The 18,829-nt window shown below is 42.3% G+C and overlaps 1 protein-coding gene across 2 annotated transcripts in view; it reads right to left on the bottom strand.

The window, feature by feature from the left end:
- LOC102002839 (protein HIRA) overlaps positions 1-18,829 on the bottom strand; it is a 103,873-nt gene that overhangs the window by 38,700 nt on the left and 46,344 nt on the right. For both annotated transcript variants that reach the window (XM_005372048.2, XM_013355545.2), the window contains 6 exons: positions 16,317-16,387; positions 15,717-15,822; positions 13,016-13,231; positions 11,589-11,674; positions 5,282-5,476; positions 3,422-3,583 (listed from right to left, as the gene is read on the bottom strand). In XM_005372048.2, coding sequence (XP_005372105.1) covers positions 3,422-3,583; positions 5,282-5,476; positions 11,589-11,674; positions 13,016-13,231; positions 15,717-15,822; positions 16,317-16,387 — 836 coding nt within the window. The remainder of the gene's footprint in view (positions 1-3,421; positions 3,584-5,281; positions 5,477-11,588; positions 11,675-13,015; positions 13,232-15,716; positions 15,823-16,316; positions 16,388-18,829) is intronic.

Consider the following 18,829-nt stretch of genomic DNA (forward strand, 5'->3'; position numbering starts at 1 on the left):
GGGAGGGAGGGAAGACATGGAAAAATCGAGCTGAACAGTAATGGGCCCTTCTTCCTTGCTGGCTAGTCCTCAAAAGCCAGGAGGTGCTACCATAGCTGATGGAACAGAACTGTCATCAATAAAAAACCTTACTCAGCTGTGGGCCATATGTACATACTAACTACTTAAGCAAGATCTGCCCATGGGCACAACAGTGGCAAACCTGTTATGGTGGTACCAAGCAGTAGAACTGAGGCCCACTCTACAGAACGTGCTATAACTTTCAACAAAAGCCTGTGGCTAGAGAGCACAGACCTTACTCAAGACAGTACAGGGCTGTTTTGCTAAATGGATGATGTGCCTATCAAACTTTCTTCAAATCCTTATGTTTATGTTCATAGATTAGTGCTGTTGCCAGCCTTGATCAAAGATGCTTCTTTCTGTAGGGGGCAGTAAGAGACAATTGGTCAAAGTACTGAGAAAAAGTGGATGCTGAAAGTCATCCACAAATGGGGAAGGTAGATCACACTGTATCTAAACAGCTGGAAAGTCTCCTGAGAACCTGGGACACAGCTACTGAGAAAAGACCTGGTCTTCAGTAAAACTGCCAACTCAAGTTGATCCTCTGTTGAAGGAAATGGTGACTGTCCATTAGAACCAGGAATGCAATCTTGACAGACCTCACAAGGAGCACAAGGCCTTCCTATCTATAGAGGTCTGCTCTTCTCTCTAATCAGCATTCAATTCATTCAGTTCGGAATCCTCTCCATTTTCCAAACAGATTTCAGAACTTCCATAGGCCTGTGACCTCCTCCACAACAACCACCCCACCTAATATTCCTTGAGGCATTTCCTGTGAGGCCTGTGTGTCTTCTAGGAAGCATAAGCTTTAAATTTCAAGGACTTTTTAGTAATCTGTTTTTAGTTGTCCTGTTTTTAGCAGCAAATCTAAGAAATAGTTGTCTAACTATACATAGATTTGTTTTCTTTTAAAGAGTTTTATAATTTTAGTTCTTACATATAGTTCTTTGATCCATTTTTGATGGAAGAGGGACATCTTTCTATCTGTTGTTTCATTGGTTAAGTAATAAAGAAACTGCTTGGCCTCTAATAGGACAGAAAATTAGGTAGGCGGAGTAGACAGAACAGAATTCTGGGAGAAAGAAGCCGAGTCAGTGAGTCGCCATGATTCTCCCACTCCAGACAGACGCAGGTTAAGATCTCCCCCTGATAAGCCACCTCGTGGGCTACATAGATTATTAGAAATGGGTTAGATCAATATGTAAGAGCTAGCCAATAAGAGGCTGGAACTAATGGGCCAAGCAGTGTTTAAAAGAATACAGTTTCCTTGTAATTATTTCGGGTAAAGCTAGCCGGGTGGCGGGACGCAGCCCTGCCGCTCCTATCTCAACACATTTTGACCCAATTTTATATATAAAATATTAATAACATATTTTAAAGACTTTAAGTGTATTTATTTTATAAACCCCTCCTAACAATTCTATGATCAGATCTGTCAAATCCTAAACTTTGTGTTCTTTACATTTCTAGATGATAGATTCTCTCTCCCTCCTTCCCTCATATCCCTCTTCTCTCTCCCACCCCCATGACCCCTCTTTCTCTACTTCCAGAGTGTGGGGATAACAGGCGTGTGCCATGCCAAACTGCACCGCTTCTTCACGTGTTTTATTACTTTGGATCTAAGTCCACCCAGGTAATAGTTTATTGGTGGCAAAACAGAAAAGTAACTCCATATTTACACCTTTGCCAAGTGCCTCTAGATGTTAACAAATCAAAATCCTCTTTTGTGTTCATATCCTAGGTTGGTGATTCCTAGATACCTAAACCTGGGACTAGTTCAGACAATCCAACGTCTCTGCATGTTCCTGAAACACCAGCTGGGTTTTTTTTCTAGGACTCAACTCACAGTGGTGGCACTGTTTTATTCTTGGGGGGAAGGGGGTGCACGTTTCTAGACAGGGTTTCTCTGTGTAACAGTCCTGGCTGTTCCTGGAACTAGCTCTATAGACCAGGCCTGCCTCTGCCTCCCAAGTGCTGGGATTAAAGGCATACACCCCCACTGCCCGGTCAGAGCTGCACTTTTCTAAGCAATTTGACTTTATATTAGTGACTCAGTTGTAACACCTATTTTTCTTGAACTAAATCAAAACTCAAGGTCCTTTGCTAGTCTGTCACCAAGCATTCACAGGGTGGTGCAGTCTACTGCTCTAGATTTTTGATCACTCAACAGATTTTAGGTCCTGAGTTCTGTGAATAATCACATATTTTAGAGATTTGGGTTTGTTTGTTTGCTTGTTTTAAGACAGGGGTCCTATATGGCCCTGGCTGGCCTAGTATTTGCTATGTAGACCAGGCTGGCCTCAAACTTGCAGCAATTCTCCTGCCTCTGCCTTATAAGTGCTGATCTAGCATCTCAAAGTGCTTAGTTGCAAGGTTTCTCTTTATGGCTAGATAAAGAAATTAGTAAATAAAAAGATGACATGAAAATGTTTACATGTGAATACAAAAATGATTACATCAGATTGGAATACTAGATTCAACAACTTAACAAAGTAGCAAACCTGTGCTGACCTCTTGGGATTATACTCCAAGAGCAAACCAGAAGCAAACAAACAGTTATTAGTCAGGAATATCTCAGGAACAGCCCACTGTAGTTTCAGACATGCCAACTTCAAGAACAGATCTCATACAAATGTCAATCTTACTGGACATCTATTGGCTAAGTGGATATCACAATATCCTCTGGCCAACGTCCCTGCACTTAACTGTAGGTAACATATCCACAAGTAAACAACTCTTACGACTCACTGAAAGAAGGTAGCCTAGCCCATGACTACTTCTTTTATTCTAACTCACTAGGACATGCAGTGAGTTCTTCTCTGTAGGAAGTCAAACTCAGTGCCAATGACAGAGGCTTGCTCCAGCTACCTCAGGACACACTTTCACAACTCCAAGAAATTAAAAAAGCAAACAAACAAAAAAATCACAGCCTGTGTATTTTGGCTGATGTATGTTAGGAAGAAAGAAGAAATAGACAAGCCATACCAAGTCTGCAGAACTTAAAAGGCCATATGTCCTACAAAGACTTCATTTAAATCCCTTGTGTCTTACATTTCACCTTCTGAGCAGAAGCCCTTGACCTGCTCAGTGTAACTGTATCCAAGCCTTCTATTTCTCCAAGCACATTTATGTTCTCCTTCTCAGCAAACTCTGCGATCCATTCAGCAGGCTAAAATGCTTGGTTCTTAGCAGGAGAACTTTTGCTATCCTTAGGCCACAGTCTCCTCCCAATAGCCCCTTCCAGCCACCTCCCCACTTTTAGCAGTCACTTCTTTCACTCACAGAGGTCTCTGGAGTCTTGCTCTCCTACACGAGCCAGGATGCATGGTAGATCTGGGGAAGGACAACATCTACCACGTACCTTTCAACAGCTGTTGGAATCACACTGGTCAAGGAAGGAGCACCCGGTGTGGCTTTGGACCGCTCTGTGAATCGGGAGTCAAATGCTTTCATGGGTTCAATCTTGGATGGGGTTGTTAACACGGAGGGTGACAATGCAGCAGGAGTAGAGGTAGCATTCATACTGGGAAATAAAGATGGGAGGGTCATCAAACACAAGTGACAAAGGAGCCTATTTAAAGAAGCATAAGCATCAAACTTCTTTCTACAAATATAAGAAGCCTCAAAATATAATCTACTTTTTTTTAATATCCATGCATTGAAATTCTAGAAGTCTATCTGAAAAGTTCAAGGGCAAACACATTCACAGTTATTTTCCCTTTTGTGTCATACTGACAGTTTTTTGGAGTTGGACTAAATACTGGGTCTCCACAACCTGAGTACAGCATGTCCACCCCAAGTGACTCAACCACTAGCTTTGCCACTTCCACAGGGCCGCGAGGGAGCAAAGCCCTCATTGGGGTCTTGAAGTCCTGGCCTAGTCCTGCCTTTCATCTTCAGTCTAGTGGCCGCCATCCTAAGTGGCCCCACCCACTAGCCTTCCTCCTGCTCCAACCCTCTCCCAATTCCTGAGCAAAGCTACTGGGCTTTGGCTTACCTTAAGAAGGTTACTCTACTTCCATCTACTTACACCCCCATTCTCATACCAGATGCTGGCAGCCATCCCTGATGGTACTGTTTTCCTACTTCATGATCTCTAGTTCCAACCCACAAAGCATGGTGGCATCTATCCTTCCCAGACACCCTTTGCTTTGCTTCCTAAATACCATGCTGTGTTGTACTATCTCCTCTCTGATGTACATTCATCATTTCTTATGGCCAGTGACAACTGTTGCTTGGTGCCATCTTCCTAGAGCCCGGAAAGCAGTAACCCAAAATTTGCTCCACTGACAGAGAAGCATTCTCCTTTATCAGATATAAGTAGTAGGTGTTGCTTAATTTTGGGCCCCACTACCTATTGGAACTATCTTCCTAAATGTAAGTCACAAAGTTTTCTGTCTCCCCTCTGAGAAAAGTCCAGTCTAACTAGTTCAGAATAGGAACCCAGCCTTCTTTCTCCCCCCACCACCCATCTTTTCTAACCCATCTAAGAGACTTGGAGTACTGTTTGTGTCATTGTCCTGGCTACCAGCCTTCTCCAACTGTCTTGTATGGGCTTTGTGAAAAACACTTTCTGAAAAATCTCAATGAAAGCTGTTTGCTAAACCCCCCAATGAACAAGCAGCCCTTTCTGCAAAATGACCATGAGTTCTCTCTGGAGGGCAAGCACCTGCCAATCAATGCCCTGTATATATACCTGGTCCTTACAGAGTATAGCCCAGAGTGGGAATGTGGCCAATATTCACTCTCGGTTCTTACCCATGCTCCTCCAGGTCTGACTAGATATAGTGGGCAGTGAAGAAATGGACAGTGGATAAATCTGATTCTAAGTATGATGGGAAATCTACATGCTCACAGGATCACCCTGGCAGTGATGAACTGTGGAACTCACAGCACAACGTAGATCAAAGCCAGAAATGTCAGGCTATCTCTAGTCTAGATCTCCAAAAAGTAGGATCCTGTAATCAGTAATATTCACTGGTATGTCTCCAAACCTTTGTAGCTTTACCTTCAGCCAGCTTCTCTGTCAAGTCCACATAGCCTCAAGGACTAAATTAAACAAATCCTCCCATCCAAGTCACTCATTTGAAACCAAGCATTTCTTCCCTTTTCTAGTGAAGTGGCCATGAACTAAGAATAAAACATAATTTTTATTCCTGGAACCATGTTCCAAACCTGAACTTTCCCCCATAGACATGACTGATCATTGGTATCTACTAACCTGTCCTTACTGACAGACTCGCCTGTAGGCCTGGCACCAGTGGCTGCCACTGGCTCTGTGCAAGGCTTTGAGGCGCCGAAGGAGGGGGTACTGGAGTCCAGTGGCAGTAGCTGCTGACTGCTAGGAGAGGAGAGCATGGTGCCTGCTAGGGAGCTGGAGAGTGGGATGCTGTTAAAGAATGCCGTGGAGAAGTCCCTGTCATTAACAAGGAAAAGTCAATCAGCACAGAAATGTCACATCTTGCATTTTATAACTTCTAAATAACATTTGTCTGGGTCTTGAGGCATGGGTAACATGGAAAGTTAAGTTTTAAAAATGAAGGCAGAGGCAGGTGGATCTCTGTGAGTTCAAGGCCACCCTGGTCTACAAAGAGGCCTGATCTTCACAGTGAGTTCCAAGACAGGCAGCTCTATACAGAGAGAAACCCTGTTTCCAAAATGAAGAGTTTAAAAAAATGAAACCCTTAATATACTGTTTAATTGACTCTAAAGTAAAGTAGTAATACACATAAGACTTCAAAAAAGACAACCAGGCTACTATCTACAACTTTTAGATGGAACTGAGCCTACATTGTACCTATAGTACCTACAGCAGTCTCCCTTTTGTTTGAGGGGCTATAGGCTTCCCTACTGAGTGGGCATGTAATTTACTTAACATAGCCTCTACTGAGAAGCAGGTTTGCCTCCCTGCTTCTGAGACATACTGCCCCAACAGGAGATATAAGTGTTGAGACTGAGGAACCTGGAGTAGACTATCCAGAGTAACTCTCTGGCCAATTGCAAGCTCACACACTTGTGCACTTCGGTCACTTCCACTGTGCCTCAAGTGCTCATCTGCCAAGTACCTGGACTCTCTCCAATGGATTATGATCATGACTAAAAAATACTGTGTAGTACATATATAGAGCTCATAGTAGCTGCCCAAAGATATGGAATTAAATGGTTGTGTAATGTGGGATATAGTCAGAAAAACGTAGTGAGATTAGCAAATGTAATGTTTACACGTGGTTTTGAGAAGCACTCTCTTTAGTGGTTAAGTCACAAACCACTTAGGAGAGTACCTGTTTCCCTACAACCTAACAGGTTTTTTTTTTTTTGGTTGTCATGCTAGTGGTAGTGGTTATGTTTATTTGTTGGTTGGTTTTATGATACTGGGATAGAGTCCAGAGCCTTACACATGCAAAGCAACTGTAACAACACTGAGCCATGATGTTTTTATTTTGACAAAAGGTGTTAGTAAGTTACCCAGACTAGCAATGAACTCACTCTGTAGCCTACACAGGCCTCTTGAGTAGCCAGAATTACTGGCCTGCCCTGCAAGACCCCCCCACTTACAGTTTTATCAATTTCTTGCTATCTATCAATTGATGAATAATTAGCATTTTACTATAGTTATCTTGATATAACTAAAAATTAAAAATTTTCATGCAGAAACATCTGACTTAGAAGAAGGACACAAATGAGAATAAGTTTTTTTGTTAGTTTAAGATTTTAGCCTGGCCGGGCGGTGGTGGCGCACGCCTTTAATCCCAGCACTCGGGAGGCAGAGGCAGGCGGATCTCTGTGAGTTCGAGACCAGCCTGGTCTACAGAGCTAGTTCCAGGACAGGCTCCAAAGCCACAGAAAAAACCCGGCCCCAAAAAAAAAAAAAAGATTTTAGCCTGGCTAAAACAATGTCATTCATTTTGGTGTGTTTTAAACCTAATATAATTTATGGAAAACAACTTTAACCTTTGATATTATAAAAGTATTTCTTTATGGACTCTTATAAAATTATAAAGTTTTAAGGCCAGGCATGGAAGCACACACCTTTAACATCATCAATCTTGAGGCAAAGAAAGGTGGATCTCTATGAGTCTGAAGACAGCCTGGTCTACATATCAAATTCCAGGCCAGTCAAGGCTGCATAGTGAGTCCTTGTCTTTCAAAACAAACGTTTTAAATGACAAAAGAAAAGAAAGACTAAAACAAGCAAAAAACTGCTAAGCTGTAGACATTTCTACTCTTAGATTGCTAAAGGGATGAGATTCAATTGGTTTCTATAGTGACAAGCCATCCTGGTTTCATTTACTTAATTGGTCAATGCTTCTTCATCACTAATTGAGACACTGGCTTTAACACTCCCTTTAAGATAGGCATGGTGATGCACACCTTTAATCCCAGCATTCTAAAGGCAGAAGCAGGGATATCTCAATGATTTCAAAACCAGCCTGGTCTACATGATGAGTTCTAGGCCAACCAGGGCTACAGAGTGAGACCCTGGGTTTTGTTGTTGTTTTGTTTTGTTTTGTTTTTTTAATTCCCTTGAAGTGGGTAGTGAGATAACTCAGTTGGTAAACTACTTCCCAGAAAACCATGGGGACCTGAGTTAAGATCTCCAACAACCACATAAAAAGCCAAGCACCATGCCATGCGCCTGCAATCCCAGTGCTGGGGAGGCAAAGAGAGAACATTTGATGCCTGCTGCCAGTCTAGCTGCATTAGTAAGCTCCACGCTCAGGGAGAAATCCTGTCTCAAAAAATACAGTAGGGAGCAACTGAGGAAGACACCCTATGACAGCTTCTGCCTCCACACGCATGGACAAATATTTGCACATGCACACCAACACCCACACATAAACTTCCTTGAATATTTGGGCTTCTTCTAGAAATTGTATTATATTCCATTGGTCTGCCTACTCACATGTCAGTATCTCCCTGGTTTAAAATTCCTGGAAGAGTTGATTCCTGGTAGAGGTAGTTTTCCCTAATCAACCCCTTTTTTTCTTTCTAAAATATCTCTAACATTACTATTTCTCCATATAACTTCAGAATAACCTTTATAATTCTGAAAACTATGGCTACTTCTCCTGATTCATATCAAACTTGTTTAGGAATAACTGGCAGTCTTGATGCTGTGTCACCTTAGCTAATTAGTGGCATATCTTTCCAGTTTTACTTTGAGTTTTCTTTAGGTCTCTCAGAATTCTGAGAGCAGAGCATGTGTATGCACACATGCAGGGCAAAGGTCCATGTCAGATATCTTGTCCATCACTCTCCATCTTTTTCATTTTTAGATACCATCTTTCTCACTATACCAGGAGCTCACCAATTTAGCTAGAATGGCCAGCCAGTAAGACAGACAGACAGACAGACAGACAGACACACGCACGCACGCACGCACGCACGCACCTGGATGTTACTCGGATGCTGGGGATAGGAACTCAGGTCCTCATGCTTATGCAGCAAGTACTTTATCCACTGAGCATCACCCCAGCCCACTAAGTAAAATCCTTAAATTTTTCTTCAGATTTACATTCTTAGCTGGACCTGGCAGTGTACATCTATAAGCCCTGATATTCAGGAGGGTAAGATTAAAAAGGTTATTTGTACCTCCAAGTTCAAGACTGGCTTTGGCTTGGGCAACACAATAAGATGCTGTCTTTAAAAAGGGGGGGGGGGAATATTTGTGAATGCAATTTCTTCCTTTATATCTTCGAAAGGAACTGCTTCTAAAGGCATTACTTATCTCGTCTCAACTGTACCCATCAGGGCTCACACTCTCAAACACACATGCTTTCACTCATGGAGTTTCTTCAGGACTGGGTCCTACTATGCAGCCCAGATTGCCAAACATATAATCCTCCTGCCTCTACTTCCTAAACACAGCAATAAGTGACATGCAGAAGCACAATGTGCTTTATTGCTTTCTTTTGTTAGATACAGCATTCCCAGGGATATTTCTCTAGATCATATCATCCTTGAATAACAACACGTTTCATGTTCTCCTTTGGAACTCAGTGTTGACCAACTACAAAAAGCCTCAAGATGAATGTTAAATTATAATCAGGGGAGTAAAAAGACATTCATTTCTAAATGTGATATGAAAGAAGACAGCTTACCAGTTTATGAAGCTTCTATCTACTTTAATTTCATCAAATCTGAAGTCAGAACAATGATAAATTTTATCAAAAAGACCCTAAAACAGCTATGGAAGCGATTATTCCATTTGTTTGTTTCAGTCAGTTGATGCTGAGACTTAACTATTTCTGACAATTTTGAACATTCTTACTTACCTAAAATAAGCCTTATTTGATCGTATTATTAGATTTGTTTTTGTTTTTCTGAGATTGGTATGCTGACCTGGATGGCATGGACTCCCTATGTGGATAAGACAAGTATAAAACTCACAGATTTCTGCCTTCCTCTGCCTCTCAAGTGCTAGAATCAAAGGTATGCACCACCACGCCCAGCCCTGATATTAGTTAGCATCTCAAGACTCTATAAGGATCTCCTCAATACTGTGTTTTTAAGATTTGGCACTGACATCCAGAAACTACAGTGCCTGAAATTAAGTTCTCTGTGGTGACCAAGTCTATGCTGCCCAAGCCTGAGATCAAGTGTTCTCCTGCCTCAGTCTCCTGAATAGTTGGGACTATGTTATATACTGTGGGAAATTGCTATTTGTGCTACATTTGGATCTAAGTCTCCGTTTATCTACGTACTAGAATATACAACATGCTATTACAATTCCCCTGTAAAGTCTTTCTAATCTGGTGGCTTTAAAGAGGGTGAACACAACTTTTCTAGAAATATTTCAAATTTTGGGAATTTTATTTATATTTATATATAGATATATAAACTTATTTTTCAGAGTTTAGTGAAGTCTCTCATCCTTTTGACTCTTTGTGGGTTTTTGTTTGTTTGTTTTGATTTTTCTTGTTTTGTTTTTCTAGGCAGAGTTTCTCTGTGTTACAGTCCTAGCTGTTCTGGAACTCACTTTGTAGATCAGGCTGGCCTCAAACTCACAGAGATCCATTTGCCTTTGCCTCCCAAGTGCTGGATTAAAGGTGTGTGCCACCAGCACCAATAACTTGCTGTATTTCTATTTGTTTTGACATAGCAATCAAAAAGGTAGTAAGTCCTAACAAAAAATAATCAAGTTCTGATACCAGAACTAAGTGCCTAGTAATAGAGAGCTGACTCAAGGTCAGCCAGAAAGACCCTATTTCCTCTGGCTCTTCATTGTTGCAAACCTTTCGTGTAAGGCATGGAAAGATCCATGAATCAAAGTGCACTGCCATCACCTCTTTCCCCACCACAGGCCTGCAGCATTCACAGCACATTTCCACACTTGATTCTAATGAACCTGAGGCAGAGGTAGTGAAGATTAAATCACCACTCTGAGGAGTCAAGAGAGCAGGTTCTGAACAGGTAGCAGGCACACCTAGACTGAGAGTTAGGGTCAGCATAACAAATGAAGCCTCTAGCATCAAGGGAAATAGTTCAATGGTTAAAAACTGGCTGTTCTTCCAGAGGACCCAGGTCCAGTTCCCAGCACCCAAATGGCAGCTCACAACTGTCTATCATTCCAGTTCCAGGGGATCTAACACCCACACGCAGACATGAATGCGGAGAAAATACCAATGCACATAAAATTTTTAAAAATGTAAAAAACTATTTATATAGTCTCTGTGAAAGACTTCCTGATGCCCGGAGCAGAACCCAGAGAGACAGTTGGCATGGTTCTACCACTTTCATCAAAGGACTTAGCATCCTTTGATTCAGCATATGTCATTTTTAGAGACCAATCAGTACAAACACAAGCCTGACCGCACATATCGTCCCTGCTCCCCAGAGCAATCGATGTATCTCAGAGTCCTGCCCTCTGTCCACCAGTTCTACTTCAGGAATTACCCAAGAGGACAGTGACATGTGTGTTCAAAGATTAATAGTCACAAAAACTGGACACAAACTACAAGTCCACAATAAAGGAGCTGGTTCATTAACTCATGGTGCATTCAGACAACAGGAATCTGGATAATCAGCAAGCAATGCTTCAGAGGACTATTTATTCAGTGGATGAGAGGTCAAGATACAGTAACAAGTGGGGAAAGACTGGAAATACAGATATCAAGATGATAACAGAAGCTGGAGAATGATATTATCCTCTTCTTTGAACTTTTTACTATCTTTCTAATTTTCCACCTATATATCTTTCATAATATGGGAAGAACAGTTATAAAAAAAAAAGAAAAAGAAAGCATAACTTCCTTTCTTGTCCTGCAGTGCCTTGTCAGCAGCAAGGCAGAGTAGACAGCAAATGGAGACAGCCTGGCCTTGGACCACTCAGTCCCTACCCTTCCGCATGAGTCCAGAGTGTATGGGGAGCTCTATAGGGATCACAGGGCTTTGAGTCAGCTGGACCTGACTCTCTCCCACTTCCATATTGGCCCCAGAGTCTTCGAAGACCCTAACTGGCTAATTGACAAAAGAAGAGGAGACCTCCCCATACAAGGTCACAGAAAGCTTGGTGAATGAAAGAGTACCCAGTGTCCAGCTGTGCTATGCAGAGAGGTGTGATTCTCCTCCGACCATCTGCTGTCCGTGTTTCCACTTGTTTCTTCAAAAGATTCTGGCAAAGTAGAGTCAAATAAGTGAATTCAAAAAATTCAACTAACCATGTCTATCATATCAAAAAAGAAAATATTAAATATCAATAAATAAAGCTGTTTTCTCTTTTCCCTTTATGATGAAAACATTTAGCTCTTTTAGGAAATAAATATGAACTATATAGTATTGGCAGCTACAGAATCTATGCTATACTACAGAACTCTAGGACTGAGATATGGTGTGCATGTTGTGATAGAAGGCCCCATACCCACTCTGCTCCTGAATTTGACTATTTTATATTGTCATCGAGCAGTATTTGTGCTTCATGCATTATATCACGTATACTTCACTATCAGATGAAAAAATAAAGGCTTCTAGGGAAATGTATTCTAATTCTCCTTTCTAGAGCCTTGGTACAAAGAAAGTCGAGCAGTTCTCAAGCATAGGCATGTTTAGCAAGGCACGTGCTTGATTTTCAATACAGTGAAGAAGCAAGAACAGAAAGTTCCTTCTTCTAAGAGCCTTCTTCCCTGCCATCAGTACCAGATGTGACCAAACTTGAGTTGTTAAGTACATAACATCCAACAGCCAACTGAGAACCAGCTCACACACTCAGCTAAACCATCTTTATGTGTTAGAGGTTTGAACCTGTGAGCCACACTCTTATCACAAAGTGGTGTCTTGCAAACCAACTTTATTTACTCAGGATAAAAAATAAGTAAATATGTCACTCTGTACCACTCTGTGAACTAGAACACATTATATAGCCCAGGCTGGGTTCAAATTTGCAGTGATCTCCTGCCCACCATGCCAGGCTTCCATGTTGACTTTTATCACAGCTGCCTTCCTTCATGAAAGGTTTGTAACTGTGGTTCCCAACCACACAGTCCATCAGAATCCCCTGGGAGAGGTTGGTTGACCTCCACAAGCTCCTGGACATGACTTAATTTTTCAGTAAGCTCCATGTCTCTTACGCTGCTCTGCCCTATTATCCCTGTTCGCCAGTGAAATACAGGCTTCCAGAAGAAGGGTACCCGCACAACAATGAGGGCAAGTAATTTAATTTCTCAGCATCTACTTTCCTAGAGTGAAGTTTTGCAGTTCCTGCAAAGAAAAACCTCTTCTATGGCTCCCTGGGGTAGAGACCTCTGATGAAGGTATTTCAAGCCATTATTAATGTGGATCCCAGCAGGTTATGGTTTAGTCCTAGACTCACCGTATACCCTCTTCACTACCACCCATGCCCCAGTCCTATCTTTGTACCCTGTCCAGACCTCACATGCCATGTTCTATCTGTTCATTCCCTTTGCCCTGTCTCTGTGCATGTGCTAATGTCTTTAATGTCACTAGGCTACACCCTCACCTTCCTGATATCTTCCAGACTTTCCCCATTGACCACACCCGTGACTGAGGATGCTGAGCTTGTCTCCCTAGCCGTGGCATTCTTCTGGTCCAACTGCTGCTGTTGCTGTCTCCTCTGGTACTTGAGCATTTCAGGGTTCTCAATAACAGCCGTGGAAAGCTGGGCCTCAGTCATGATTGCCAGGCTCTTGCCATAGGTGGACTGGTGAATACGACTCTGTAGGAAGCAGGGAGAGATTTAACACATGGGTGTTAGTATTGCCATGGCCGCAGTTGCCCACCAGTAGGTGCACTACAGTGCTGACTCTCCTGGTTCTAAGAGAAGAATGGCCCAGGAGGCCAGTTCACCATCAGGTCCCACTCAACTGCCTGTCACTGACTAGATACATCTGTCAAAACCTCTCATCTCTCACAAGATGTTTACAGCCACCTATGCATCTACAGTTGGAAAGATAGTGAGATAGATACTGACAAGAAATCACCTTTTACATTGACTAGTGTAAAACAAATGGCAATGATACTGTCTCAACTGAAATGCAGATGCCCAAATTGGTAACTGAGATTGTTACATCACACCAAGAATTCTAAGTTCGCTCACAAAACCAGCCTGCTCTCTCTGCTCTTGTGGATGCCAGCCACCATGGCAGGAGGTCCCCCATGCAACTAACACTGATTCTCAAGAGCACTGGAAGCTTCTGAACTCCCCCAAAATGGTCCTTCTGAGCAGGATCTCCTCCCAGCCCTAGGTCCTTGTTAATCCTATGTTGTAAGGAGCCAGACAGGAACCTCAGGAGAGGAGGGGCAGCATCCCAGAACATCATAGTAAACAGTTTTCATAAAAACATGCCAAGAAATTTTTGATGTGCAAATGACAGTGCTGTATCTTGCCTGTCTAGTCCCTAGAAAATAGAGACTAGAGTTATTGGGTATCTGGCCCATACCAGATAATGTCTAGTTAGTAGACAGCTTTCTACAATAGGGACTTTGAGATTAATTCCAGAAGGCCCTGGGTAGTCCCAGGAAGCTTCCCCCTCTACCATCCTGTCTCTTGTCCACTCTCCCAAATCCAACCTCTGTAATCTCAAGCCAAAATTAGGCCAAGATTTTTCTAGAGTTCCGTAAACACAGGGCCACTGCCAATGACCTGGGAAATGAAAAGGATTCTTCCATATGCTCTCAAGTGACTCTCCAAGAGGCCACTGAAGGATCCAAGCAAGGGTCCTTGATGACAGGGACAAGGCAGAATGAAGATTCAAGATCACTCAGAAACTTATTTCTTCTTTAAAAAACAACAACAACAACTGACAGGCTGCCCCCCATTCCAGGCATAGTGCATAAGGTAGAGCTCCACCCCAAGGGATTTAGATCTCAGTTGAGGGTGGTGGTGTCGCACAGTAGATTAAGAGTAGCTTACCCCCAGCAACAGCATCACTAAGAGGATAGCTGCTGACCTGCTCTGGGCTTCCACAGAGCTCCATTCAGACAAATGGATATAATACCCCATTAACGGTTGGCAAAAGTCTGTCGGTAGAAAGAACAGTTTCTGTGTCTACAGCAGGTAAAGCAGAGCCTTTCCCAAAGCCCATACAGAAGTACAGGGAGGCCCCATGCCCTGAGGAGAGGCATAGCTGAAGGAGCCTAACTCACAGGCAGCAGGCCTAGTTCACACATCCATCCACTCTTATACTAAGGAGCCATGCTATCTTCTTAGGCTTGGTCACCTCACTGATGAAACAGATAGACCTGCTTTACAAACATTATTTTTATAAAATAACTAGTCCTTTATTATGGCATCTAGGAAGAAAATGGTTGCAGAGAAGAAAATGAAAGAAGAAAGAAGGAAAAAATACAAACTAGGAAAAAAGAGGGCATAAGTCAAACACAGTATTAAGAAGCAATAACAAACAGATCTGTGGAATCATTGGCTTATTCCAGTTCCTACTTTTCAATAACTAGATATGGTCTCTAGGTGCAAAGAATGTCTTTGCAATTTTTCTACCAAATTTTCAACTTTATCTCTTTTTTTAAACATTTAAAAAAAAAAAGTGGTTCTCCATTGGTAGGCCTCAAGAATACCTTAAAACATAAATCAATAAGCATAGGGTTCAGCGGGTAGAGCGTTTGTTCATGTGTGAGGCCCTGGGTTCGATCCCCACTATCTATAAGCCTCACTTTGCAGATGTTTGTTCTGCTTTGCTAATTTATTCATTTTAAACCAGCCTCATTGTGTAGCCCAGGCTGGCCCTGAACTCTCTTCAGTCTCTTTGGAATTAAAGATGCATCCACTTCACCCAGCAATTGTATGTGGTTTAAAGGAGATGTAAAGCCCTTATTTGGCCCAGAGCCTGGCATAGATGCTAAGAATAACCAGAACTAACTGGTCACATAACTGCTGCTATGCCAGCATAAAACAATAGGATGACATAAACAAGAACCCCACAGAAGTGACTTAAACTCTCTCCCAGAGTGAAAGCCTCTTTATGGATACTGCCTATCTCAGCTTAGGCAAAGATACCCAGTTTATTCTTTGTTCTAATACTTGTTTCTGACTTATTATTAATCCAATTTTTTTCCAAAAAGGATTACATAGTGTATAAAAAGCAAACATGTTAGAATACTTAATGCATCTGTCTTCTATAAGAAGAGAACCCAATTAAAAAGGCCTCAGAGTTACTGTGGCAGCTCACAGTCCACAAACCTACCTTTTCCTCCTCACTCAGGGGGTCTCCAAGTTCATCCTGGGAGAAATCAAGGAATGCCACAGAGCCGTCCATGGAACATACCAGGATACCCAACCCATTCAGAGTCCTGAAAGAAACAGCTGTCAGCACCTAGGTGGGACAATAAGCCTGAGATGGCCATCCACACCACATGACTGGACCATCAGGATGCTCAGAGAATACTCTAATGAATGTTAGAACCCTAAGGCTCCCTTCTGCGGCCTGAGCTTAAGGGCAGGCAAAAAGGGCAACAATCAAGCTTTTGGTGCCCTTTAGGGCTAGGAACCAGCAAAGAAATGCTTACCAAGTTTTCCAAACATTTCAATTCCTGTTTTATAACTCTTGAGAAGCATATTTGCTATAAACCTGCGGGAATCCTAGTTTGTCCAAGCAGTATTTCCCCATGACAAACCCTATGGGTGGTGATCCTCTCCCAGCAGCAGGACAGAGCTGTTGTTTTGAGAACAGTGCAAACAGAACCCTGGGGTCTGCACTGCCAAGCGCAGGTGAACAACCACCTGGCACTAATCTACCCAAGAGGTCTCATGCTGTAGTATCCAGGCGCGTTAATATCCATCTTACCAGGAAATGTCCATGATGGATTTGTCAAACAGCTCATGGATGACAACCAGAGGCCGTTTCAAACACGTGAGCTATGAGGAGAAAAAGTCAAAATTAATGAAATCACTGAGAACCAGCTCACACACTCAGCTAAACCATCTTTATGTGTTAGGAGTTTCAGTCACTTCCACTAACATACATGGCGTACTCAGCTCAATCCAAACACTACTGCCAAAACCCCAAGCTGGGGAAACCAAGGCCTACCAGAAATTTACACACTAGAGACACTACAGTCTGTCAAGAGGACAGCTTTGTACATTCATTCAGCAACAGCAAAAAGCAGAGGATCTACAGAGCAGGATGAGATGATCTCAGAAAGAACCCAGCTTACCTTCTCTAGGCACTAAGCTCTGGTCTACATTCCCCAAGGTTCCCGTAACAGTTACATAAATCATCCAGGCTGTGTGTCAGATAGCTCACAAACACACCAATAGAAATTGTTATTAGTACAAACATAGAACTTAATAAGGGGCTTGAGAGATGGCTTAGTAAGAGTCAAGAGCTTTCTGCTCTTCCAAAGAACCTGAGTTCAGTTCTAGCACCCACATTATAAAGGTTTACGACCACCTTTAACTCCAGCTCCAGGAGATCCAATAGCTTCCGGCCACAGTACACATGTGCACATGTATTCAAACATGTACACATATAAGCAAGTGTGTATGTGCTCGCACATGCACACACAAATACACAGGAAAAATGGGGGAAGGGATCTGGAGAAATGGCTCAGTGGTTTAAGCAAATTAATGTCTTACATTGCATACAGCTCATTTCTCATCACCCACATGGAAACTAACAAGTATAATTTCAGTTCCAGGAGATGGACACCTTCTTCTGGCCTTCATAGGCAACCAAGAACACACATGGTATACATACATACATTATTCAAAAAACTCATGCATATAAAATAAAAATAAATAAATCTCTTTTTTTAAAAAACTGATGAACTTGTAAATATTTTAGTATTCAAAATAAAGCATATGTCTGTGGATATCTTTATATTCCATACCATGAATATGTAAGTGAATATCCTATGAAATCTTTTGCAGGTGGTTATATAATATTCAGTAGGTGGGCTCACTAGTTAGCCATTCTAACGTTATAACCAGCACCATCTCTCATACCAGTGCCTGACTACTCTGAACACAGGCCCAGACCCAAGTCCCGAAGATCTGATAATACATTTGTTCGGGCTGGAGAGATGGCTCAGTGGTTAAGAGCCAAGTGGGCTGCTCTTCCCAGAGGTCCTGAGTTCATTTCCCAGCAACCATATGGGGGCTCACAATCACCCATAATGAGATCTGGTGCCCTCTTCTGGTCTGCAGAATACTTTGTACATAATAAATAAAATCTTTAAAAAAAAAATACATTTGTTCATCTGAGGCTGGATGGACTCTCTTGTGCCATGGCAGGTTGGGAGAGGCTGACCTACTCAGCCTTGCACCTGCAGCCTGTTGTGTGGGCCAGGAGGTGATACAGCCACCTGAGAGTGGAAGGGAAAACTGAATCTGAGCTACCTGGACCTACCATAATTCTACTTCCAGAAAACAACAACCGTTTCCATTTCCCATGAAAATATGGAGCATGTATACATACCTGACTGTAGAAGCCTATCAGACTTAAGCCATTCCCTTTATGGTCTGAGAGAGGGGGACACCAGAAGAGTATGCTAAGAACTGCTCACTGTGAGCAAAGATCCAGCGTGGGTGTAAAGTGAATGCTACCTGGGTCTCTTCAGCGGCATATTTCTCTGAACAAATTGTAATGCATGTAGCCAGAGGGTAACTTCCAAATACATAACTTCTTCTTTTGAAGAAACAGTTTTAATTTAATTTTTTTGAATTTTTATGTGGGGGAGGGCCTTCAGTGCGCTGGCATGCACATAGTGGTTATGACCACAGTCCACAGTAAATGTGGAATCGTCTCGGGACACAGAATATTAGCCTCTGGTGATAAGGAATTTAACCTTTCAAAGCCCTAACTTGGAAAACTGACACAGTTTACTCTCAACCCGTTACTGAATATATGCTAAGAATCTGCACAATGGACCACACTGAGTTAGGTCCAAAGAGGCTTAAGAGAGCACCTTCCTCCAAGCGCTACTGCTATTTGCTACTGTCTAGCAAGGAGAACAAGACCTACAGTCTCAATCAAAAGGACAAGTAAATGGAGGTACCAACTAATTACATAAAGAAGTCAATACTGGCAGGCCAGGATGGCAGGAAGAGCTCAAGGCCAACCTGGGCCTCACAAAAAGACCCCATCTCAACTAAAACAACCTTAATATCTGTCCACAGGAAAACATATGAACAGTTCATGCTATGATCATACAACTAAATCCTATACAATAATAAGAAAAACTATTATTAAATATAACACATATGAATTTCAAAACCCACTATGCTGCCGGGCGGTGGTGGCACACGCCTTTAATCCCAGCACTCGGGAGGCAGAGGCAGGCGGATCTCTGTGAGTTC

Source organism: Microtus ochrogaster, unplaced genomic scaffold (genome assembly GCF_000317375.1).
Source record: "Microtus ochrogaster isolate Prairie Vole_2 unplaced genomic scaffold, MicOch1.0 UNK165, whole genome shotgun sequence".
NCBI classification, from domain to species: Eukaryota; Metazoa; Chordata; class Mammalia; order Rodentia; family Cricetidae; genus Microtus; species Microtus ochrogaster.